The 27,602-nt window shown below is 34.3% G+C and overlaps 1 protein-coding gene across 1 annotated transcript in view; it reads left to right on the top strand.

Moving 5' to 3' along the window:
* Positions 1-27,602, top strand: part of Tex11 (testis expressed 11) — a 290,767-nt gene that overhangs the window by 120,701 nt on the left and 142,464 nt on the right. Inside the window, exons 10-11 of the mRNA XM_077793635.1 lie at positions 3,881-3,962; positions 6,314-6,392. Coding sequence (XP_077649761.1) covers positions 3,881-3,962; positions 6,314-6,392 — 161 coding nt within the window. The remainder of the gene's footprint in view (positions 1-3,880; positions 3,963-6,313; positions 6,393-27,602) is intronic.

Below are 27,602 nucleotides of genomic sequence, written 5' to 3'. Positions count from 1 at the left end.
AGAAGTAGCAAGAGCAGGTATACTGGTTTCTGGTGTCAGGGGTAGAGCTTTCAGTATTTAACTACTAAGTGTTGTGTTAGATGAGGGTTTTTTTATAGATGCCCTTTATTAGGTTGAGGAATTCCTCTTTTTAAAAAATTTTTTTAGTTGTAGATGGACACACAATATCTTTATTTATTTTTATGTGGTGCTGAGGATCATCCCCAGTGCCTCACACATGTGAGGCAAGTGCTCTACCACTGAGCTACAGCCCCAGCCCTGAGGAATTTCTCTTTATTCCTGTTTTTTTTTTGTTTGTTTGTTTTTGTTGTTGTTGTTGAGACTTGAGCAACCACTATGAGTAACAGTTTGATATTACTTGATAAAGTTGAACTTGGTCATACCCAGTCAGCCAACAATTTACTCATGGGTATATACTTTAAAGGAAATTCTAGGCTTTGTGGAGAACTATACTGAATGCTAATACCATGCTACTTCATGTTATCAATTGGGTTGGAAGCAATTCAAATGGCCAAGGCAAAATGGGCACATAAATTGTGATATATTCATACAACAGAAACCCACAAAATAATTATTCTTAAACTTTAGCATGTAAAAAGTATTACTTAGAGTACCTATTAAAACACATTTTGCCGGGCTGGAGATGTGGCTTAGTGGTAGTGCGCTCGCCTGGCATGCGTGCGGCCCGGGTTTGATCCTCAGCACCACATACAAAATGAAGATGTTGTGTCCACCGAGAACTTAAAAATAAATATTAAAAATTCTCTCTCTCCCTCTCCTCTCTCACTCTCTCTTTAAAAAAAAAATAAAACACATTTTGCCCACGTGCAACCAGTAGAATGAGAAGTTTATACTCCATTTATGTATGATGTGTCAAAATGTGTTCTACTGTCACGTATAACTAATTAGAACAAATTAAAAAAAACAGTTTGCTTACTTATGACCTCATTAAACAGATACTAAATTTATGTTGAAATGGAAACTTTTCATAATGCAAATTGTTGTCAGTCATCATCCTATTATTGATATAACACCTGAGACAAATCAACTTAAAACCATGAAAGATTTATTTTGGCTGACATTTTTAGAGGTTTCAATCCATGGTCAATTGGCCTATTGTTTTGGGGCCTGCAGAATGGTAGTACATCATGGAAGGAATGTGTGACAAGGAGGTCTATTCACCTTACGTTGCCTAAAGAACAAGGAAAGAGAGAAAGAGGAAGTAGCCAGGTTCCCAATATTTCCTTTATGGGTATGTCTCCAGTGATCTAACTTCTTCCAACTAGGTCCCATCTCTTCATTTCATCACCTCTCAATAGTACTGTAGGCTGAAGACCAAGCCTTTTAACATATGGACCTTTGGGGGACATTTTCAGATTCAAACTATAGTATTCTATAAACTATACATATATGTTTTATATATTTAGGTATGTGTATATATATATGATATGCTTTATACTAAAAAATTATATTATTTTTAAGGCTTTCAGGTAATATGCAGACCCAAGATAGATTAAGTGTCTTTTGTGTCTAACAGATTCAAATACAAATTTCAGCTCTATCACTTATCACGTGACTGTGGGTAAGCTATTCAAGTTATCATTTGCAAAACAGGATTCACAATAATTACCCTGTTATGTTTGTTGTATCTGGAGCCTGTTTCTCAATAACTACTGGTTATTGAAAAGCAAATAAAAATCTAAGGAAGAAGACTGAGAAACATTGGTGATAAAAAATTACAGAGAAGACAAGATAGTAGGGAGAGAGCTGATAGATTTAACAGACAATCATTGATGACTTCTGAAAGTATAGTTTAAGGAGATAGTAAATATGGACAACACAGTGCAGATTTTTTATAGAAACAAAAACATGATGATACAACAAAGCATAGTGTCCATTTTTGGAGATTTTTTAGTAATAAAATCAGAGAAAAGTGGAATAAATTGTGTGCATATGGCATACTTAAGGAAAACAGTCTGCCAAATCTATAAGACTTATGCATCTCTGAAGGTAAAATGAATTTGAACCCAGTATACATTCTGATGTGCCTATAGGAAAAGCTATTGCTATTCTTAGGATGAGTGTTCACCAAATATCCATATGTTAATAGCTTAATCCCCAGTTTATGACAGTATTGGGAGATGGTGGAACCTTTAAGTGGTGGGGCCTAGTGGGAGGTTTCAGGTCTTTTAGGGGTGTGCCTTTAAAGGGGAGTGTGGAGTTGGGGTCTCTTTCCCCTCCTTTTTCTCTCTCTTTGTATCCTGGTAGTGAGGTGAACAGGCTTTTTTTTTTTTTTTTTTTTTTTTACCATGTGCTCCCACCATGATGCTCCCCAGGCCCAAAAACAATGGGGTCAACCAACCATGGAATGAAACCTCCAAAACTGTGAGCCAAAATAAACCTTTCCTCTTTTTAAGTTGATTATCTCAAGTATTTTGTTATAGTATTAGAAAACTCACCAACACAATGGTAATGTTATAGTTGAAATTGTCAGGCTTAGTTTATTCTTTGTGTTCATGTCATCTATAATTTTCAACCCTTTTATTATCAGTGCTTACTTTCCCTACCTTCCTATTCATACTTTTTTGTTGTTGTTGTTGGAAATGAGGATTGAACCTCAAATGAGGGGTGCTTAACCACTGAGCTGCATCCCCATCCCTCACCCTTTTTAAAATTTGAGACAGGGTCTCACTCAGCTGCACAGGTCCTTGCTACGTTGCTGAGGCTAGCTTTGAACTTGAGATCCTACTGCATCAACCTCCCTAGTTGCTGGGATTACAGGTGTGTGTCACCATTCCTGGTTCCTCCTATTCATTCTTTTTTAAAATATTTTTTAGTTGTTGATGGCCCTTTATTTTATTTATTAATTTATATGCAGTGCTGAGAATTGAACCCAGTGCCTCACACTTGCTAGGCAAGTGCTCTACCACTGAGCCACAACACCAGCAGCAGCCCCCCCCCCCTTTTATTCTTTCTTTTTTAATTTTTTTCTTAGTTGTAGTGGGATACAATACCTTTCTTTCTTTCTTTCCTTCCTTCCTTCCTTCCTTCCATTCTTCCTTCCTTCCATTCTTCCTTCCTTCCTTCTTTCCTTTCTTTCTTTCTTTCTTTCATGGTACTGAGATTCTAACTCAGCGCCTTGCACAAGCTAGGCGAGTTCTCTACTGCTGAGCCACAACCCCAGCCCCGTCCCCCATTCGTTCTTAATGTATGAATAACTGCAATTATTTGCAGAGTATGGATCCAATGAATACAATGTTTGTGTAGAGGCTACTTGGCATTATAGAGAGGAAGGTTCTTTTCTATGGGCCTAAGCTGCACTTTTAATCTTAGCCTGTTTTTTAAAGATGTACCTTGTCAGATAAATGTAGAACCAAGAAAGAGATCACAGATTAATTGGGGCCAGATAACAGTGACTTGGAAATATCATTCAGAGAAAATTGTTACTAATGGTAAATAACACAGATATATCTTGTAGAAAAGACAATATATTTTTTTCATTTCATTCTAACATTGTTTACAAAGAGCTTTACTTATTAAAGTCTCAAAAGAAAATAAATCTAAGTGATGTTTGAGGTTTTGCTTATGAAGAATATTATCTATGATTCACACAGTTTAAGAATTGACCTTGCCACTAAATATTTGTCACTCTATGGAAATGTTTGCATATTCTTTTCCTCATGTTATTTTGTTTAGATTGAATAAAATATCAGAAAATATCCTCAGGAATAGACCAGATGTTATTATATGATTTTTATGATTTTGAATTCCTTTGATCCCGAGTCATCATTCAGTGGTTGAATAAAGCAGGTAATTACTTGAAAATTGTCTTTTATATTCCAGAGTTATAATATCATTGTGGTTTCTTTGTCTAAAATAGGCACATTTAAATCCAGCTGGGCTTTTCTTAAAGATGAGAATCCTCTTGAAAGGTGAAACACCTAATGAAGAACTCCTTGAAGGTATCATCTCTGTGTATAAAGAGTACACAATTTTGAAATATCACCAATTTGTTGAAGACAAGATCTTTTGTAGTATACTAACAATAGATATAATTTGGTGATGGCTGAGAAAGAAACTGATCACATAGGAAAGAGATTACCAACCTGGAAGAATCAGAATAAAGAATAGGTGCAAATTTAAAAGGTGGTTTAAAAAAAAGCTGAATAAAAGCAATCAGTTTTCTTTTAGTCCAGCAGAGAATTATAGCTGCCCAAACCTTCTGAAGTTGTCTACCACCACAAAAAAAAAAAAAAAGATTAACTTTATCTTCAGGGCCAGGGACTGAACCAAGGGCCTTTCACATGCTAGGCAAGTGCTCTGTCACTGAGCTGAATCCTCAGCCCCAAGAATAATTTCACTTTAAGGTCTGCTTCTCATATACCTAAGGAAAAAAAATCCAAAACAAAGCAAGGTAAAGTGAAATTATTCTTTTCCTTGATTGTTTTTACTTAATTCAATTTGGAGACTGTTAGAGTGACAAAGTTTGATTAGAAATTAGGAGGGCTGAGGTTGTGGCTCAGCAGTAGAACACTTATCTCACACATGCAAGGCCCTGGGTTCGATCCTCAGCACCACATAAGAATAAATAAATAAAATAGAGGTATTGTGTTCAACTACAACTAGAAGATAAATATTTTTAAAAAATTAGGAGACTTCCCTGAATCCAAGTTTTTAATATTTTAAAATAATAAAATTAATTTTTATTTTTATATATTGAGATAATTATGAAATTTGCATTTTATAGTATTTTTGTGCTAGGTGTTACACCCAGTGAGGACTGAACCCAGGGCGTGGCACACCCTAGTGCTCTATCACATCCCCAGCCTTAGTCGCTTCATTTCTTTACTAGTAAAAGTTCTGTACTCTTACAATGGTTAACATAATTACTGTCATTAGAATTTCACTGTTTTTATAAAATTCAGAACTGGGGATTGAACCCAAATGTGCACTATCACTGAGCTATATCCCCAGCCCTTTTATTTTTCATGTGAGATAGGATGTTGCTCAATTGCCCAGGCTGGTCTTGAATTTATAATCCTCTTTCCTCTGCTTTGCAAGCCTCTGGGATTATATTATAGTCTTGTGCTACCATGCCAGGCTACTGATATTTTTTTACAGCAAAAAAGGTGAAAATTTAAAAATATACAATTTTTTTATTATGAAAGGATATCACATGCTCATCAAAGTAGATTTTGGAAGATATTAAAATTTCCATAGTTCTACCATCTAGAATATAAGCTTTCTAAGAACAGTGATTTTTGTGTGTTGTTTTCTGGGTTTACAGCAGCAAGACAGTGCCTGGCACAGAGAATACACATTGAATCTAAACACAGTCACTTAGCATTTTCAGTTTTTTTTCTTGTGTGTTTTACAGAATTATAATCATATAGTACATATAACCTTGTTTTCCAATTTTTCACATACTAGTCTTAGAAACATTTTTCAATCAGTGCATATTCAGTTTCCCATGTTATCTTATATTCAGCAATATTAATGGTTGCATAACAGTTTAAGGCTATCGTATAGTGCATATTTGGGTTATTTTTCCTTTCTATTATTATGATATACACTGATTTTGGGGCTGGGGTTGTGGCTCAGCAGTAGAGCGCTCACCTTGCATGTGCAAGACCCTGAGTTCGATCCTCAGCACCACATAAAAATAAATAAGTAAAATAAGGTATTATGTCCAACTACAACTAAAAAATAAATATTAAAAATAATAATATATACTGATTTTAACATTTTTGTTCAAAAACCTTTTCCCATATTTATTTCAGATGACTTTTCAGTAGTGCAACTTCTGAAGTAATGTGAATAACAGTAATAGTAACTGCCATTTATTGAGTGTAATGTTTATTAAGTGCTAGGTACATATAATTTCCATACATTGTCTTATGTAGTCTTCTCAAAAAACTAAAAGGTTGGTAATATATTCTCCATTTCACAGGTGACAAATCTAAGGTGCAAAAAGTTGAGTACTTTGCTTATGGTCATACAGGTGGCAAGTGATATCAAATTTAGGTTCACCTGATTTCAGATTCTAAGGTCTTAACTGTAGTGTTTTTAGCATGTAGTATTGCCAAATTACTTTTCAAAAGGATGGTACCAGGTTCCTTTGCCTATGACACTACCTTCTTTCTAGCTTTGGATATTAGTACTTAAAAAAGATTTTTATAATTTGCTAGGCAAAATATGGTATATAGCAAACATTTAGTATGTAAATTTTGACTAGAGGAAAGGTGATGAAAACAGCTAAGTTTTCTTAAAAAATAAAACTGATATGATGATTGTATTTTTTTCTCTTTGTTAGCTGTCATGGAAATACTACATTTTGATATGCCTTTAAACTTCTGTCTGAATATTGTTAAACTGCTGATGGATCATGAAAGGTATAGAAGAATTGATTTTCCTTTTTCTAAAGTTTAACATTTTCTGTGGTTTTCATTAACATATACTGAATATATACAGGCACACACTCATATTTTGAGAGCACAATATTTATCATTGTGGTGAACAGTTTAGAAGATGGTACTACTTCTTTATTCAATAATAAAGTTAATTTTAAGTGTCATATTAATATTTTAATATAAAATAAAAAGAATAAAATGCAGGCCAGTCCTGTAGAACAGGAAGGATGGATGGATACATATTTACAAGTTATATGCTTCTCTGTGTTTATCTTCATGGGATCATTAATGTCAAAAGGGACCTTGAAGTTTGTATAGACATTTTAGTGATTCTCAAACTTTAATGTCTTAAGAATCACTGTGGAATAAGCACTTGAAAAGATGCTCAACATCATTAGCCATCAGGTAAATGCAAATCAACCACAATGAGAAGACATTTCACATCTACTAGGTTAGCTATAATAGAAAAGATAATGGCAGCCAGGCATGGTAGCATCTGCCTGTAATTCCAGCGGCTCAGGAGGCTGAGACAGGAGGATTACAAATTCAAAGCCAGCCTCAGCAACTTAGCAAGGCCCTAAGCAATTTAGCAAGACACTGTCTCAAAAAAATAAAATAAAATAAAAAGGGTTGGGGATGTATCTCAGTGGTTAAGCACCCCTGGGTTCAATTCCCCATCCAAAAAAATAAGAATAAAAATAATGGCAAACATTGACAAGAATGTGGAGAATTGTAATCCCCGTATACTGTTGGTGAGAATGTAAGATGGTGCAACTTCTTTGAAAAACTGTGTTATTTATTCAATAAGTTAAACAGAGTTATCATATGACCCTGTATATCAGTCAGCTTTTTGTCATTATAATAAAATATCTGTGACATGCTACTTATGAAGAAACTGTGTAGCACATAGTTTGAAAGTTCAAGGTCATGCAACTGGCATTGCTTCAGTTCTAGTGATGGCCTTCTTGACTTTATCATATCATGGGTGATGGCAACAGTGGGAGTGTGTGTGGGAGCAAGTGGTCACATTTTAATACTGGAAGCCAAAGACAAACTAAGCTTCTGGATCTGGATTTTATAACAATTCACTGTTGTGAGAACTTACTCCAGAGCGCCAGTATTCCTTTAAGAGGACAGCAACCCCAATCACCTAAGGATCTCTTACTAGGACCTACCACTTAAAGGTTCTGCACCATACCAACACTGCCACTCTGGGGACTGAGCCTCCAACACATGAACCTTTGGGGAGCAAAGCACATCTCCAAACTATAGTATCTAGAAATTCCACTCCTAAGTTTATAACCAAGAAAATTCTAAGCATAGATCCACAAAAATATTGTATACCAGTGTTCACAGCAGCTTCATTTATAATAGGCAAATGTGGAAACAATGCACATATCTATCAACTGATTAATGGATAAATAAAATGTGGTATACCCATACTATAAAGCATGTTAAGTGAAAAACCAGTACACACAAAAAATGCATATTGTAAGATTTATTTTATATGATATGTACCAAATAGGCAGATTTACAGGCAGAAAAAAGAAGAGTGATTATCCAGGGCTGTAGATGATGAAAGTGTTATAAAATTGATTAATACTTGCACAACTCTGAGAGTATACTAAAAACCATTGAATTGTGTACTTTAAATGGATAAAGTCTATGGTGTCTGAATTATACCTCAATAAAGCTGTAACAAAAAAATAATCAGGGCCATGCATGGTGGCACATGCCTATAATCCCAGTGACTCAGAAGACTGAGGCAGGAGGGTCACAAGTTTGAAGCCAGCCTTAGCAACATAGTGAGGACCTATGTCACTTAGCAAGACCCAATCTCAAGATAAGAAATAAATAAAAAGGGCTGGGGATGTTGCTTAGTAGTAAAACATCCCAGGATTACTGCATGGCAACATCTAAATCTTTAATTTGTCAGCTCTTCCTCAGTTCATTTTAACATTGTTCATGATGTAGTTACTTCCTGAGTAAATGTGGTAACTGAACTGAACACAATATTCAGATGTGGTCCAAGCAATAACATATACTTTTCATGTTCTAAATGTTCTAAACTTGTACTGTCCAATATGGTAGCAAACAGACACGTGTAGCTATTTAAATAAAATTTAAAGTTTGGTCCCTTAAACATAAGAGCCACGTATCAAGTCTCACTTATAGCTATGGTAACCTTATTGGACAGCACAGGTAGACAACATTTCCATTTAACAGGGATTTCTATTGGACAGCACTATTCTAGATCCAATATTTCTTTTAATGTTGACAAAATTTAAATTGGCTCTTTTCTGGGGCTGTGGGTGTAGCTCAGAGGTAGAGTGTGTGCTTAGCATGCATGAAATCCTGGATTCAATCCCCAGTACCAAAAATAGAAAAGAAAAGGAAAATTGGATCTTTTCTGGCAGCCACATCATGTGGTTATTTTACTAGACTTACAAAACTATATTTTTATAACACCAGTTGCTCTTAATGCCTGAATTCCACATCCTTTACTTTTATGGTTGAGTAAGTTCCCAGTAGCCATTCTTTTTTTTTTTTTTTTTTTTTTTTTTTGTGGTGCTGGGGATTGAACCCAGGGCCTTGTGCATGCAAGGCAAGCACTCTACCAACTGAGGTAGATCCCCAGCCCCCACCTACTAAATATCAGTCTGATTGTTGCAGCCTGTTTTTTAGATGTTCTGATTTTTGTGAATTTCAATTATCATGCAGTATATTAACAATCCCTTCTCGTTTGTGTCATCTTCAGGTTTGATAGTCATGCCACCTGTCTTCATCTACCTCAGGGATCCACAAACTTCTTAAATGACAAGATAGAATATGTTTTAGGTTTGTGGAGTACATAGTTTCTGTCACAGCTAGTCAACTTTACCATTGCTTTTACAGTAGCCATATATGAAACAAGTGAAACATGTGACTATGTTCCAAAAACACTTTTTGTTTTGAGAGGAGGTCTTGCTCTATTACCCAGGCTGGTCTTGACTCCCTAGGCTCAAGTAATCCTCCCACCTTAGCTTCCTGAATAGCTGACTATAGGCATATGCCACCATGTCTGGATCCACCAGTGAAACTTTATAAAACTAAACAGCTGGACTACAGGTCATAGTTGCTGACTCCTAATCTAACTTGATAAATGGGGGTAAAACTGAGGCCAGAACCCTCATGGCAGCACAGACTAATTTTCAGGTTAACTTCAACCCATTAATTGATGTTTTTTTGGGGGAACAATCATTGAACCTAATATAAATCCACCTAATTATTTAGCCAGATAGTCTAATTTCCTCTATTCTGTTCACAAAAAAAGAAATTCACTTAATTTTAGTTTTTTAAAGTTTGGGTTGTTTTAAAGTTTTGTCCTTTTTCTTTCCAAAAAAAAATAATTGGCAGTGTTCTGTGTTCTAGTATAATAAAGCTTTTAAAATTTAAATAAAAATTTGGAACCCTGAGAAGAGGAAACAAACATGCCAATCACAATGACTAATAAAGTTTCCATGGATGAACATTAAATTTAACATAAAAGTCAGGTTTTCTGGTTTCTCTTGAATAACATTGAAAAATCTGGAAATAGTAAGCAAAAATCATTTGTAGTTAAGTAGCAGTTGCCACCTTTAGACATTGGATGTATTCTCCTGTTTGCAGTAGTCCATACAATTTTCTCTCATATTCTATGTGTCAAGTTGCCCATTTTTATCATTTCTGTATGTTGTTATTATTTTTATAGAAGATATAAGAGGGAAATAAGATATCATGACACCCACATCTCTAAAGTGGAAGAATGGAAGCTAGACTTGTAAAGGTATTTCTCAAGAAAATGGAAAAGAACAGATTTCTTTGTGATAGAAGTAAAAGAAAATTCTTGTATGTTTAATATACAAACAAATTGTGTCAAATGATTACAACATTTTTTGGGGGGGGTACTAAGGTTTGTACTCAGGGGCACTGGATCACTGAGCCACATCCCCAGCCCTATTTTGTATTTTATTTAGAGATAGGGTCTCACTGAGTTGCTTAGCACCTCACTGTTTCTAAGGCTGGTTTTGAACTCGAGATCCTCCTGCCTCAGCCTCCTGGGCTGCTGGGATTATAGGTATGTGCCCCTGTGCCTGGCATGACTACAACTTAAAAACACTTTGTACAATAAAATATAATAGAAACTATGACCAGTGCACAGACAAGGTATGTAATGAAAAACTGAATTCAAGAAAAGGAGCAAAATTTCTACTGAGTTTACTTTGGAAAGTGGAAAAAAAAAGCAATCCTATTGTAAAATGCAGCTATATTGAGGAAAAAGATTGTCAGGCATTAGGTTTACTGATACACATTTACAAAAGAGCATCTATTGAGTGAGATAACAACACGTGTATTCTTAAGTTTCAAGTGGAAAGCTAAACAGAAATGCTGTTAGTTGGCACATTGAAAATATGGCTGAGAATTTATCAGACAGGTTGCTTGAAGATTATAATTTTTTGTGGTATTTTCTGTTGCACAGACATAATAAATAACACTGTCCTGTAAGGCATATTTGTTTCTGGTGTCAATGAGAACTTTTATATGATAGAACTTTTGAACATAGTTCCTGAGTCTTAAGTTTAATGTAGATTGGTCAAAATAATTTAAGTATAATTACAGAAAGTATTTCTGCAATGGTTAGCATTAAAATAAAGCTTGTTTTAAAACTTAAATCCAAGGTGGCAGTATTTTTAAGGCAATAAAACTTGGGCATATTGATGTATAATTCACCAGGTAACACTTTGTCCTAAAAAGCTAAACATAAAACTTGTAGATACAGTAATTATACATGTGCACTGAATAATTATTCTGTGGTTGCAACAGAGATCATGCCTCCTTAAAATTATTGGATGCTCAATGCAATAGTTGCTACTGTTTCTTGTAGGTTAGAGGGGCTTAGTTGGATGTGGTGTGTCACAGGTTGGGTTGCCCTGGAAGCAGATTTTGAGATTGAGGTTTGTTTAAGTGGTTTATTAAGGTGTGTTCTCAGAATCAACATCTGTGAGGGAAAGGAAAAGAGTAAATAAAGGGAGGAGTTGGGTTGAACTATTGTGACAAGGCCTACCTTTACTCACGAGGAGCTCTGAAGCTGTGATGGTCCCTCAGGATTGTCCTAAGTTAAAGTGAGAGGATTGAGCCTTATAGCCCTGTTTTGGTTATCATTGGATGTTGGCCATCCAATGGGTATGGTAGCTTTTTTCAACCTCGCAAGTTACCAAAGAACAATGGAGAAAAAATACTTTAGTCTTGAAAGGGAGATCTGGATAATGTAACACAGCATTTATGACAGGTGCTGAAGAGATATTTTTTGAACTGCTGAGCAAATTCAGCTTAATTTGTCATCCAAGGAAAAATCCTTGCCTCACCTCAATGATTTGACCTTTTCAGTGAATATGACAACCTATATAAACATTCTGAATCTCTTTCTGCAGAAGTGCCCCTAAGTAATAACACAGATGTAAAATTTAATTCACATGTTCTTAATGAAGTCACTCTTTGGGAAACTCATTTGGTAAGGAGTAATCTGGCTCAGTTTTCTGTGCTGAAATTGCTTTCCAGAGATGGAAATGATTACCTGAACTCCATGCTCACAATCATAGGCTTTAAAGATTGAATTCTAAAAGTTTTCTGATTTCTAACATTAAGATAATGAAAACATCATTTTGTCTTTCTCAATTAATATTACTAATATGAATAATGAGCTACAAATTGAATGAATTGGATTTCAGTGTAGTATGGTACTGAATCCTAATTAGACAACTTTGGAATATTAGATGTAGCAGACATTTGTTATTTTTAGCCCTCTGTCATTCATTCATTCTGTCTTCCTCTTGATAACAGTACCTACATTTCACTTCATGTATCTGCTTCTCTCTATAAGCCTGTGTGGACATTGACTTATTGGTGTAGAAGAAGGGGTTTTGGGTTTCTATTTCAAAATGGAATCATTGATTTCAAAGGGAAACTTTAATAAATTAAGTATTCATATTTTTAGACTTCAAATTTAAAATATAGCTTATATTTTCTTGCCTGTTTCTACTATATTAACATGCTTCACTGTCATTCAGTTAATAACAAAGTTTGAGGGCTAGGGATATGGCTCAGTGGTAGAGTGCTTTCCCAGCATGCATATGAGGTCCTGGGTTCTATCCCCAACCCTGGGGGAAAAAAAACCCTCATATCTGAAAGGTGATTTTTCTTCCAGTCTTCTTTGCTCATTTTTTTTTTTTTTGCACATTTAACATCTGTAGGTGGTATAGCAGTAGCGTAATGGACAATGCTTTTAATAATAATTTTATAGCAAAAACATCAGTATAATTTATATAGAGAAGTTGTTTTTAGCAACAAAAGCTAAATGCAAGAACAGTGACTGTTAGAAAGTGAATGCATTTCTGCAATTGACTAAGCTAACGTTGCTTTCTGATGATTGACTTTGATGCAGAAATAAAATTTTGAATACATAGATATTATATGTATTGGTATTGTATATATTGAATACATAAAATTTTGAATACCTAAAATGGATGAAAATACCATTATCTTTTAGGTGATCTTTTTAAAAAATTCAACTTTTATAATCAAGCATCACCTTTTTTCATTTCATTTTTATACTGGGGAATTGAACCCAGGGGTGCCTCACCACTGAACTACATCCCCAATCCTTTTAATTAATTATTTTGTTGTTGTTTTGAGACAGTCTCACTAAATTGCTGAGGATCTCACTGAGTTGCCTAGGCTGGCCTCAAATTTTTGTGATCTTCCTGCCTCAGCCTCCAGAATTATTGGAACTACAGGCATGTGGAACTGCTCCTAGTTCAAGTTTCACCTTTTATAGAGTAGACAATTTCAGGTTATATGCTTATGAGGTCCTCATAGTATATGGTATTATTTAAGGGAAGAACATATCCTTTAGATTCTAGAAAATTGGGTAGATGTTTTGATATTCTGTTATTGTGAGTCATTTTTTTTCTGAAATTGGTTGATTATATCTGTTTATTCTTTTTTAAAAATATTTTTAGGGGGCTGGGGATGTGGCTCAAGTGGTAGCGCGCTTGCCTGGCATGCGTGCGGCCCAGGTTCGATCCTCAGCACCACATACCAACAAAGATGTTGTGTCCGCCAAGAACTAAAAAATAAATATTAAAAATTCTCTCTCTCTCTCTCCTCTCTCACTCTCTCTTTAAAAAAAAAATATTTTTAGTTCTAGATGGACACAACATGTTTATTTTATTTATTTATTTTTATGAGATGCTGAGGATTAAACCCAGTGCCTCACATACGAGGCAAGCACTCTACCACTGAGCTACAACCCCAGCCCTCTATTTACTCTTTAATTTTATCATATATGTAAACTTGTAAAAGATAAAACAAATTTGTCTTGCCCTTTTCTCAGAGAATCCTTGCTAGTTTGTGTTTAGTGCTTTTCAAACTGTTGTTTATATGATTAGCTGAATATCTTGTTAAGATGCGGATTCTAATTCAGTAGGTCAGGAAAGCGGGTGTGATCTCCATTTCTAACATGTTCCCAGGTTATGCTAAAACAATTGCTCTGTGGCCCCTACTTTTAGCAAGGCTTGGGAATGTACTGCCTGTTTAAAAAATCAGAATGTTTTCTGTCTCCAGTCTTCATTACCCACCCCCATTTATTTGTCTCCTTCACAAATTCTTTTAGTCCCTTATAATGCAAATGTTTTTGATCCTGGGCCCTGAATTCTACTATAGCAACTAAGTTACTGTTATTTTCTCCTTACCTTGGGCTTTAATTCTCTTAAAACATTATATCTTTTTTTTTTAAATTCTACAAAGTTACCATGACTGTAATGAAAATGTTTTTAAAAGATCATATCAGAACTTATTATCCAAACAGATAACCTGTTTTTAGCTTTTTTTCTTTCCTTTGACTCCTATCTGTATGGGGACATAAATTTTCCTGTTCTAATCTTAGTATAGATCTTTATGTTCTTATTGGTGAAAGGGCTAGGGCCCTTCCTTTAATTACTGATTGGATAGGGTTAATCAATTACTGTTCATTCCAATGACAGTAATAACAAATCAAATAATCAAAGTTATTTTGAATTGGAATGAAACTACCAAGATAGAATTTAAAAATCTATACATAGTGATCTAGGAAAATCATGCAGCAAATAAAAATACAGAACAAGAATGTAGGAAATCAAATTGACATTGCCAGACTAAAATCAGGAACAGAGGAGAGCAGCATCTGGCTTGTGAAAGTCAAGATCAGAATCTTTGAAAGTCAGATTTAGGAGATAGAGGAGAAGCAATTTATTCATGCTCATCAAGATGAATAACAGAATATCTTGCAGCTTAACCACTTTGTTCCCCCATCCTTCCTGTGGCACAAGGCCTGATGTTATTTTATTAATGTAATAGTTTTTGAACATACTGTTGGATAATATAATAAAATATGTTTGAGCTCTCTCCAACTCTACTTATTAAATGAATTCCTGAAAAGTTCTACTCAGAGAAAATTTAACATGACAGATATATTCCTATAGACTTAAATTATAAAAATAGGAATTGCTTGTCTCCAACAAATTTTTGGCCCAAAGATACAGTAAATTCATACTTAGGAATACAGTAAAAATTTAAAAGTAAATTAAATATATCCTTCTAATACAAGTACTTGAAGTTGCAGAAATGGCATGCTAGATGTATAGAAAATAAGATAGGTTCAATACTGAGAGTTCCATCCTCTCAATAACAATTCCTTCATGAGTTAGATTTAAAAGTTATCACTAGTCACAAAGAAATTAAGGCAAATATTCACTGGCCCCTGAGATTTTCATTAATGATGTTCATATGGATATTCCCAGGTGATAGCTACTATCTTATCTGACTGTTGATAAGAATTATTACAGTAGGTCTTTCATCTCCTCTTCTGTTTGAGGTTAAACATCCATATGATATACTCAATGGACATTCGAAGATTTTGTTGTACTGAAAATTTTAAAATGAATTTATTTTTAGGAATCATAGATCCAGTATGTAGGAAATGAAGGTGGCACAGAAAATATACTTAATTCTTGAATCTTCAGTATATTTTCTTGGGATAGATGGTTTGTGTCTTTTGGTGGACATGTTTTTAGGGTGTTTGACATGGGAAGAGGAGTTGGATTTTTAAATGATTGATTTCTTTAGAGTTCAATTTTCCTTAGCGCATTTGGTACATTGAAGCTTATTTTATCAATGAAAATGTACATAGTATGACATTTTGTTTGAGGTTTGGTTGTAGATAAACAGGAACATGTGAAATAGACATTCCTCTTAATGAAATTACAGCCTGCTATGGTAAATTAAACATATATATGTTTGATCAATTAACTAACAATAAAATGCAAGATTTGAGAAATGTATAGTATAGGGGATAAATTATATAAATTTAGAGGAGAGTAAAAGATTACTATTAATCAGAAAATGCTTTATTGAAGAGGTAGGAATTTAGAAATGGATTAGATTTACATAGGTAAAGGACTAGGAATTTTTGGCAGGAAGGTCAGACTGAGCACAAGGCAGGTTTGGGTACAATAATTTTGTCCAATAAAATATTTAGCATATTTTAGGGGCTGAGGCTGTAGTTCAGTGTTAGAGCGCTTACCTAGTGTGTTTGAGGCACTGGGTTTGATCCTCAGCACCACATTAAAAATAAATAAATAAAATAAAAGTATTGTGCCATCCATAACTAAAGGTATTTAAAAAAATATTTAGCATCTTTTAAGCAAAGGGCACCATGTGGAAGACATAGGAACTGCTTTCAGGAAACTTATAAATCTTGCTTTCCAGAAAGAGGTATTTGTAAAGAAAACAATTAAGGCAATGCAGGAAAAGACCTTGCCATTATGGACTGGTAACATCATAGAGGCTTCTATGAAGGTGTGACTTGATCTAGACTGTGAAGGTGGGATAGGATTTAAGTAAATGGAAAGGAGAAGTTTGGACATTTGTAGGATGGGCTTTAGCATAAGTAGGTATGGGAACAACATGGTCTATTCAGAATATGATGATTAATAGATCAAAGAGGCTGTAGCTTAGATTTTATATAAAGAGTTTAATCAAACATAAAGCTGTTAGTATACATCAGAGTTGATATCATGTTAAAAGACTGTGATGGAGGCAAAGGGGGACCTATTGAAAGTTGTTTCAAATAGGATAGTGACATGCTATTATGCCAATAGCAATAATATGTAAGAAAATGAGAGGGACAGTTAAGAGTAGGGAGATTAATTAAGAGTTGTTGCAAGTAGCTCAATATGAAGTGATCAGAGCCTGAACTAAGTTGATAGTAGTAGAAATTCATTTTTTTCACATCTGAGTTTCTACAGTAAAATACCATTTTGTTGTTGGGCAGTGAAAACACAGAGATTAAATAATATACTGTCCCTGGTTTCAAAGAGCTTACAGCCTAATGGGAAATACTGGCTCATAATTATGAAACCAATAGAATATTTTTCTATCACCAAAGAGGGTCTAATTAGTGGATGATTTATGAAGACAAAACCATTGAATCTCATGACTACATATTTGGCATTAAATTAATATTGTTTTGAGTTGGTTAACTGCCTCTTGCAGTTTTTGTTTTCTTATCCATCTTAGTGTTAGGCTGGCAAATTACTCACTATCTTGAGGAACTATCTTTTTTTTTCAACATGTCCACAATGAAGCCATAAGCTATACAAATAAACTCCTGTTGTAAACTATACAAATGAGGCATCATATTCTCAGAGATTCCAGAATAGGAAATGAAAAAGGAGAAACAAGTGAAAGACATAATGAAGGAAGACTAAGGATTTATAATTGGTTGTGGGTGGGAGTGGGAACAAGAAAGCAGAAGAAGAACATAGATAGGTAGCAACAGACACGAGAGTGATACAGAGTCCAGGAAGAGCTGGTAGTAAATAATATAAAATGCATGTATAGAATTTATTTGAACAGTAACGAATGAGGATTGAGAAAAATAATGGTTTTGAATATTGGACTTAGTAGGAACTTTCATCATCTTTATAATAGCTATCAATTATTTGAGGCTTGCTTTGTGCCAGGCACTTTTCTAAAACTTAGTGTTATGAGTCACTAATTTATTATTGTGTCATAGTTCTATAGATTTATTGTGTTCAACTTGGGTGGTTGTTGTTTGGGATCTCATAGGGTTGCAGTCAGATAAGGGCTACTGCTAGAGTCATCTGAACTTCAGATTCTAAACTTTTTGATTCTAAAAGCTTAGCTGTGCTGAGTATTTAATATATTTTCTTCACTCCCATGCCTGTGGCCTAATCTGGGAATGGTTGGAACAGCTGGAGGCTCTTCAGGCATCTTTCTCATTGTTTGTCTAATAATAATTCCTCACAGCACGGCATCCTCAAGGTAGTTGGACTTCTTATATCATGGTTATTTTTACCTAGAGTTCCAAGAGCCCAGGAAGAAGCTATAAGACTTCTTATGTCTTAGCATCAGAAGTCATGCAGTGTTAAAATTAAGTCACAGAATCAGTACAGATTCAAGGGGAAAGAACTATACAAGGTTGTGAATACTAGGAAGCATACGTAATTCATTGGGAGGACAGATTTAGATGTCAGCCATTACAGTGGGCTAGGAACACTAATCCTCTACCACCACTTTGATGTGGGAAGTAGGAAATGTATTCTCTTGCCAGATGAGGATTTTCACTACTGTGCTGATTTTCTTCTCTCATGGTCCTTTTATTCAAGTCTTCAATCTCCCTGAATCTTATGCTTATGCTGGAAGGACCCCCATAACTGATCCTTTATATCATTTAGAATGGTATTTGACAGTAGAACATGGGCTCAAACTTCAGTGGGCTCTAATCCTTATGCACATAACAGGGAATTGGACTAGTTCCTTGAAGACGATCATCAATTGTTCTGATTTCCCACTTTGTGGGTATTCCTAGGATATTTTTTTTTGGGGGGGGGCTAGCTATTATCGAACACTACCCCTTTTTGTTTCTGTGGGCTTCAGTATTTGCATCACTGATTTTCCAACAGTCTAATTGCATTTGCTTTTATTTACAGAAACCCTTCAAAGTTTTTGGCCACTGAAAATATATTTTCCAATTGTAGTTTATTCTTATATATTTATTCTATTACTTTTGAGGTAAATAATTGAGCTCATTCTGTTGTTTTAATTTACATGTTCATCGAGCATAGATTGATGGTTAATAATGTGAATTCTAGAGTCAGATTACATGGATTCAAGTCCTAGTTCCTCCACTTTGCAGGTGCTTAATCTCATGTAAATTGTTTAAACTATATATATGCTTCAGTTTACAATACACTAATAGTATTTACCTATTTGGATTGCCTGCAGATTAAATAAATTGATATAAAATTCCTCAAACATGATAGTCAATAGAATTTAGCTGTTTTTACTTTTGAAAAAAACATTAGAATTAATTTCCCAAGTTGAGCTGTATGCCTTCAGAATGAAATTCACATTCACTATTTTACATGAGCTTAGTAGTCTGTTGTGGACACAATCAAGATGCTGTCTTTAGCTTCTTTAATAGTTTTATCAGCATCACTTTTGTGCTTTGGCTAAGAGCAAATTGAAGGACAATTTTTACTAACACTGAGCCCATTTACAGGCATTGAAGGAATGATTTTTTTTTTGTGTGTGTATATGGTGCTGGTGATTGAAACCAGGGCCTTGTGTATGCGAGGCAAGTGCTCTACCAGTCTACTTATATCCCCAGCCTTAAAGGAATGATTTATTAAAATACAATGTAACAGGGGAGGGGATTGTAGCTCAGTGGTAGAGTGTTTGCCTAGCACATGTGAAACACTGGGTTCAATCCTCAGTACCACATAAAAATAAATGAATAAAATAAAGGTATTGTGTTCATCTACATCTAAAAATATGTTAAAAAATACTATGTGACGTGTGCTATGCATATATATCAGGAAGAAGTACTGGGTGGTATAGAGGGATGTGTTCTTGCTATTAACTAAATGACCATGGGCTCTCAGGCAGTCATTTGACTTTGGGGCCTTTGATAAGCAGAATAATGTCCCCTAATGAGCTTCTACAATGTAATCTCTAATCTCCGGGACTGTGAATATATTACCTTATATAGTAAAAGGGACTTTGCGTATATAAAGTTACTTATCAGTTAAATTTAAAATAGGGAGATTATCCTGAATTATCTGGGTGGGCCTGTTATAATCACATGAACATAATCACATGAGCCCTTAAGAATGTAGAAGTGGGTTGAGCTGTAGCTCAGTGGTAAAGCACTTGCTTCACATGTGTGAGGCACTGGGTTCGATCCTCAGCACCATATAAAAATAAATAAACATACTGTGTGTTAATCTACAAGTTATATAATATATATATATATATAATTTTAAAAAAGAATACAGAAGGGAAATCAGAACTATTTAAAATATAATAAGTACTTAACACACCATTGCTGACTCTGAAGATATAGTGAACCATGAGCCAAGGAATGCTGATGGCCTCTAGGAGTTGAGAAAATATATCAGTCAACAACCAGCAAGGAAATGAGACTTCAGGCCCAGAACCTCATAGAACTAAATTCTGACAATGGCCTGACTGAACCTAGTAGTGGATTCTCCCCTACATTTTCCAGATTAGAAAGCAAAATGGACAATTCCTAGACTTTGGATTTATGAGACTCTAACCACAATTCCCATTTGAGCTTTTCATGGATTTCTGACTCTCAGAAATGTGAAATGATTAAAATATGTTTTTTAAATATTTTTTTAAAAAATATTTGTTTTAGTTGTAGGTGGAAACAATAACCATTTTATTTTTATGTGGTGCCAAGGATTGAACCAAGTGCCTCATACATGAAAGGCAAGCGCTCTACCACTGAGCCACAACCCCAGCCCCTAAAATGTGTTGTTTTAAGGACTAAGTTTGTGGTAATTATTTATAGCAACAGACGAAAAATAATACAAGGCTTCAGTTGCTTCTAAAAGTTTTAGGAACTTCATAATGGCAGATTAACCAGCTATATACTGAAGTGTGTTTTTTAAAAACTATAAAGCAAATAATTGCAACCAGAGTCAGGTCTTTCAGCTATAGACTAAAATTAGGATTCAGTGCAAAGATGCCTTTTATGTATGAATTTTCTGTATATGTATGAATTATTTATATGTACAAAATCTGAAATGGAAAAATGTCCATTATTATCAAACCAGAAGCTCAGTGATATCTATATGTCTACCACTATTATAAGAATTATAGTTCTTATTCCATTAAGGAATCAATTATATGCCCTATATTTCTAACAAATAATAAATTTAAACAATTTGCTATAATTAGCAAACATACCCTTTATTTTCTATGAAACTAATCCCAAGGAGCAGAAATTCTGATATAACCTGAAAGTGATCATTTGGTACATTCCTTAGAGATGCAACATTGCTTTAGAGCAATATCCATATGAAAGATTCTCTACACAAGATATAGCTAAGTTCATAATGACCATTCTAGTTGCCTTTACTCCCCTCTTTTAGGAATCATGCCAAGAAATACTCAATTCTCCTTTATTTTGTTATTTTCAAAAAACAACTTTATTGGCCAAGTACAATGGCACATGTCTATAATCCCAGCTACTCAGAGGCTGAGGCAGGAGAATTTCAGGTTTGAGGTCAGCCTCAGCAACTTAGTGAAACTGTCTCAAAATTAGAAATTGACTTAGCTAGAGCAATTAGGCAAGAGAAGAAAATCAAAGGGATACAAATAGAAAAGAAAGAAGTCAAATAACCATTGTTTATAGATGGTGTGATACTATACTTAGAAGATCCAAAAAATTCCACCAGAAGACTGCTAGAACTAATAAACAAATTCAGCAAAATATCAGGTTACAAAATCAACATACAAATAGCAATAGCTTTCTTATGCATCAATAATGAATTTACTAAGAAAGAATCAGGCAAACAATCCCATTTACAATAACCTGATAAAAACACCCTAGCAATAAATCTAACCAAGAAGGTAAAGGACCTTTCATTACAGAATGAAAAGTATAGAACATTGAAGAAAGAAATTGAAGGAAACACAAGAAGATGGAAAGACCTCCCCTCCATGTTTATAGATAGGCAGAATTAATATTGTTTAAACAGCCATACTATCAAGACCAAAAATACATATTCAGTGCAATCCTCAACAAAAATACCAATAGCATTCTACGCAGAACTAGAAAAGACAATCCTAAAATTCATTTTGAAGAACAAAAGACCAAGAATAGCCAAAGAAATTATACTACTGAGCTATAGTAACAGAAACTGCATGGTACTAGCATAAACACACACACACACACACACACACACACACACACACACGACCACTGATACAGAAGAGAAGACATAGAGAGAAATCCATACATCTACAGTCATCTGATCCTTGACAAAGGTATCAAAATCATCCATTGGAGGGCTGGGGATGTGGCTCAAGCGGTAGCGCGCTCGCCTGGCATGCGTGCAGCCCGGGTTCGATCCTCAGCACCACATATAAAGATAGATGTTGTGTCTGCCGAAAACTAAAAAATAAATATTAAAAAATTCTCTCAAAAAAAATCATCCATTGGAGAAAAGACAGCCTTTTAAACAAATGGTGCTGGGAAACTTATTATCCATAGTAGAAGAATGAGACTAGATCCTTATCTCCCATCCTGCAAAAAAGTCAATTAAAAAATGGATCAAAGACCTAGGAATTAGACCAGAAACTATATAACTCCTAGAAGAAAATGTAGGGTCAACACTCCAGCATAGAGGCTCAGGCAACAACTTTCTCATTAGGACCCCTAAAACTCAGGAATGAATGCCAAGAGTTAATAAATAGAATGACATCAAATTAAAAAATTTCTGCACAACAAAGGAAACAATTAAGAATGTGAAGAGAGAACCTATAGAATGGGAGAAAATCTTTGCCTAGCTACTCTTCTGACAGAGAATTAATATCCAGAATATATAAAGAACTCAAAAACTACAACCCCCCCCATAACCCAATTAAATAATAGGCAAATGAACTAATAGATATTTCTCAAAAGAAATACAAATGGCCGACAAATACATGAAAAATATTCAACATTATTAGCAGTTAGGGAAATACAAATCAAAACTACCCTCTACCTACAAAAATATGGAAAAATAAATAAAGGGCCCAGAATGTAGCTCAGTGGTAGAGTACCTCTGGGTTCAATCCCAGTATTGGGATAAAAAATAAACAATTTTATTAAAGCTACAATCCAGTGCATATATTTAGAAGAAGTATACAATTCAAGAAGTTTTGACTATACATACACAATGTGCATGTACACACACACACACACACACACACACACACATGCTTATGAACCCATTACCAAAATCAGGATAATAAACATATTTATCAACTCTAAAAGTTCCTTGTGACTATTAATAGCCTTCTTATCTCTCCTTCATTGGACAACTATTAATCAAGAAATGCCACTATACATTGTTTGTATTTTCTAGAATTTTATATAAATGAAATACAGCATTATTTATTTTAGTCTGACTTCTTTCTCCACCTACCCCTGTACTGGTGATTGAATCCAAGACCTTGAACATACTAGACAAGTGTTCTACCATTGAGCTACTCCTGCTCCCCTGCTCACTTGTGTGTGTATGTGTGTGTAGGAAGAGAGGGGATATCACTTATTATAATATTTTATTTATTTAATAATAATTATTATTAAGTAGTGCTGAGGATTGAACCCAGTGCCTCACACATGCTAGGCAAGCGCTCTACTGCTAAACTACAACTGCAGCCCCACCCCACCTGATTTTTTAAATTTTATTTTGAGAAGGAGTCTTGTTAAGTTGCCCAGACTGACTTCAAATTTGTAATCCTTCTGCCTCAGCCTCCAAGTAGCTGGAATTTTAGGTATATGCCACTGATTCTTGTTCATTCTAGCTTCTGTCCATAATTTCTTGAGGTCCCTTCATGTTGTTGCATGTAGCTATTGTTCATTTTTTTTTATTCTGTGACCAATATGCCACAATTTGTTTATTCACCTGCTTATGGACATTTTGATGGTTTCCAGTTTGGGACAATTCAATAAAGCTGCTATGACCATCCAGGTGCATATCTTTTTATGTACATATGCTTTCATTTGCCTTGGTAAAGACCTAGAAATGAAATGGCTAGTCTAGATGGTAAAGTATATGTTTAACTTTTCAAGAAATTGCCAAACTCTTTTTTCAAAATAGTTATAATTTTTATTTCACATTTCAACCAGCAATATATGAGAGTTCCAGTTCCTCTGTATTCTGACACAAATTGAATATTGTTAGCCTCTTTTCATTTGATAGGTGGAATTATATCACATTTTGGCCTTAATCAGCATTTTATAATGGCTAATAATGTTGAACATTTTTCATAAGCTTGTCATTCATGTGTTCCTTTTTGTGAAATGTTTTTTCAGATCTTTTAAAAATATTTTTAGTTGTTGATGGACCTTTATTTTATTTACTTATTTATATGCAGTGCTGAGAATCGAACCCACTGCTTCACACATGAGAGGCAAGCACTCAACTGAGCTATAACTCCGGCCCTCTTTTGCTCATTTTTAATAGTTGTTTTCTTAGTATTGAATCAGAAACACCTTTCAATATTTTGTAAACAAGATCTTTTAAAAATTTTATTGAAGTATATAATTGATATTTTATATATTCAAGGCCAACAATGTGATATTTTGATATATATGTACATTGTAAAATATTTATCACAATCAAGCTAATTAACATATCCATACTTCACATAGTTACCTTTTTGGGGGTGAAAATACTTAAGATCTACCATCTTAGCAAATTTCAAGTATAAATTATTGTTAACTATAGTTACAATGCTATACATTAAGTCTCCAGAACTTATTCATCTTGTCATTGAAAGTGAGTACCCTTTGACCAACATCCCCCATCCTGGTAACCACTATTCTATTCTCTGTTTCTATGAGTTTGACTTTGTTAATTCCACATAGAGGTGAAGTCATACAGTAATCATCTTTCTGTGTCTGACTTACTTTATTTAACATAATTTCCTCCAGGTTCATCCATGTCATTGCAAGTGAGAGAGTTTCCTTGTTTTAAGGATGAATAATATTCTGTTGTATATGTAAATACACCCTGTGTTAAAATTCATCCATTAATGGACATTTTGGTTGTTTACATATGTTGGCTATTATGAATAAAGCTGCAGTGAACAGGGGAGTACATATATCTCTTTAGATATAATTTTACTTTCTTTGAATATATACCCAGAAGTGGGATTGCTGGCAGTTCTATTTTTAATTTTTTGAGGTACCTCTATACTATCTTCCCTAATGGCTTTAACAATTTACATTTTCACCAACAATATATAATGGTTCCCTTTTCCCCATATCCTCATCAACACTTGCTATCTTTTGCCTTTTTTAATAATAGCCATTAACACTGTGAAATGATATTTCATTGTGGTTTTGATTTGCATTTCCCTGATGATTAGAGATGCTGGGCACATTTTCATATATATGATCATCATTTGTATGTCTTCATTGAAAAAAATGTCTGTTCAGGTCTTTTGCCCTTTTTAAACTAGGTTATGGGAGTTTTGCTATAGAGTTGTATATATTTTAGATATTAATCTCTCATTGGATATATGGTTTGCAAATATTTTCTCCTGTTATGTGTGTTGTTGGTTTCATTTTGTTGATTGCTTCCTTTGCTCTGCGGAAACTTTTTAGGTTTATGTAGTTCCATCTATTTCTGCTTTTGTTGCCTGTGCTTTTGGTGTCCTATCTAAAAAAAAATCATTGCCAAGAGCAATGTCAAGGAGCTTGTGACCTATTTTATTATTCTGAGAGTTTTATTGTTTCAATTATTACACTTCTACATATGTCTTCTACATATGTTAGGTTGATTTTTGTGTGTGTTGTACAATAAGGGTCCATTTTCATTGTTTTGTATGTGGATGTTTTGTTTTCCAAACACCATTTTTTGAAGAGACTGTACTTTTTTCACTGTGTTCTGTGTGCCTTTGTCAAAAATTAGTTGATTGTATATTATGTCTAAGTTTTCTTGTGGGCTCTCAATTATGTTCCATTTATCTATATGTCTGTTTTATGCCAATACCCTGTTATTATGATTACTATAGGTTTGTAGTATAATTTAAAATCAGAAAATGTGCTGCTTCCAACTTTGTTCTTTGTTTTTAAGATGTCTTTGGTTATTTAGGTTCTTTTGTGGTTCCATGTGGATTTTAGCATTGTTTTCTATATTTTAGTGAGAAATGCTATTGGAGTTTTGATAGGTATTACCTTGAATCTATAGATTACTTTAAGTGGTATAAACATTTTAGCAACATTAATTCTTCTAATCCAGGGTCATAGAATATATTTCCATTTATTTCTGTCATCTTCTATTTCTTTCATCATTGTGTTATAATTTATGGCTTACAGATCTTTCTTTAAATTTATTCTTAAGTATTGCATATTTTTTCACAATAGAATAAATTGAATTGTTTTCTTGAATTCCTTGTTGGATATTTCATTGCAATATAAAGAAATGCTACTGATTTTTTAATGTTGATTTTGTATCCTGAAACTTCACTGGATTTGTTTATTCTCACCACTTTTTGGTGGATTTTTTTTGGGGGGGAGGGAGTACAGGGAATTAAATCTAGGGATCCTTAACCATTGAGCCACATTCCCCACTTGTTATGTTTTATTTTGATACAGGGTCTTGCTAAGTTGCTGAGGCTGATTTTGAACTTGCAATCCTCCTGCCTCCTACTTAGTAGATTCTTTAGGGTTTTCTACATGTAGGATCAATTACTTCTGCAACCAGAGACAATTATTTTAGTACTCACATTTAGCTTCTGAATCCATTTTGGGTTAATTTTTGTATATGAGTTATGGTAAAAGTCCAATATCATTCTTTTGCATGTGAAAATTCAGTTTTCCCTGTGGAAAAGGACAGTCCCTTCACCATTGAATGGACTTTGCACCTTTGTCAAAAATCATTTGACCATTTATATAAAGGTTTATATCTAGGTTTTCTATTCCATTTCATTGATCTGTCTGTTTTTGGTTTTGGATTTATTTTACACCAGTTACATACATTTTGATTACTGTAGCTTTTTAATCAGAAAACACGAATCTTCCAACTTCCTTTTTAAGATCGTTTTGGTTATACAGGGTTCCTTGAGATCCCATATGAATTTTAGGATGGAGATGGATATTTTAATTTCCTCAAAAAAGTCATTAGTATTTTAATAGAGATTGCACTAAATCTGTAGATAACCTTGGAATTATTGACATTCTAACAACATTAAGTCTTCCAGTCTATGCACTGTTGGCATTTTAAAAAATATTTTTTAGTTGTTGATGTACCATTTATTTATTTATTTATATGTGGTGCTGAAGATCAAACCCAGTGCCTCACACATGCTAGGCAAGTGCGCTGCTATTAAGTCACAACCCCAGCCCCAGCACTATTGGCATTTTTAAAATACTGGTGTATTTTTTGGTAATCAAACAAAAAGAGTCATTGGTGAAGGGAACTGGTAAATTTCTCATGTCAGTTCATGCAACTTTACTGGATCTCAGTTACCAGTTTTTAAAAATTGGCATCATTTTCAGGAGAAGGCATAGATTAGAGATTAGGAGAGAAATTATTATTTTTTAAAATATTTAATTTTTACTTATAGGTGGTAGCAATATCTTTCATTTTTATATTTATGTGTACTGAGGATTGAACCCAGTGCCTCACACATGCTAGGCAAGTATTCTACCTTTGAGCCACAAACCCCAACCCAGGAGAGAAATTATTGACTGTAGATGTTCATGACAAAAATATTTTGGACTTAACTCAACTGAAATTAAATGATTTATTATTCACAAATAGGTTTATTTAGATGTTTAACATCAGTTTACTTAAGCTTGGATATTCTTATGTTTTTGGTACTGGGGATTGAACTCAGGGACACTCAACCACTGAGCTACATCCCCAGCCCTATTTTGTATTTTATTTAGAGACAGGGTCTCACTGAGTTGCTTAGTGCCTCGATGTTGCTGAGGCTAGCTTTGAACCCGCAATCCTTCTGTCTCAGCCTCCCGAGCCACTGGGATTACAGTCAGATATACTTTTATCTGGCTTATTTTGTTCATGC

The sequence above is a fragment of the Urocitellus parryii genome, chromosome X (assembly GCF_045843805.1).
Source record: "Urocitellus parryii isolate mUroPar1 chromosome X, mUroPar1.hap1, whole genome shotgun sequence".
Taxonomy (NCBI): Eukaryota; Metazoa; Chordata; class Mammalia; order Rodentia; family Sciuridae; genus Urocitellus; species Urocitellus parryii.
This window is presented reverse-complemented; position numbering and strand designations above follow the sequence as displayed.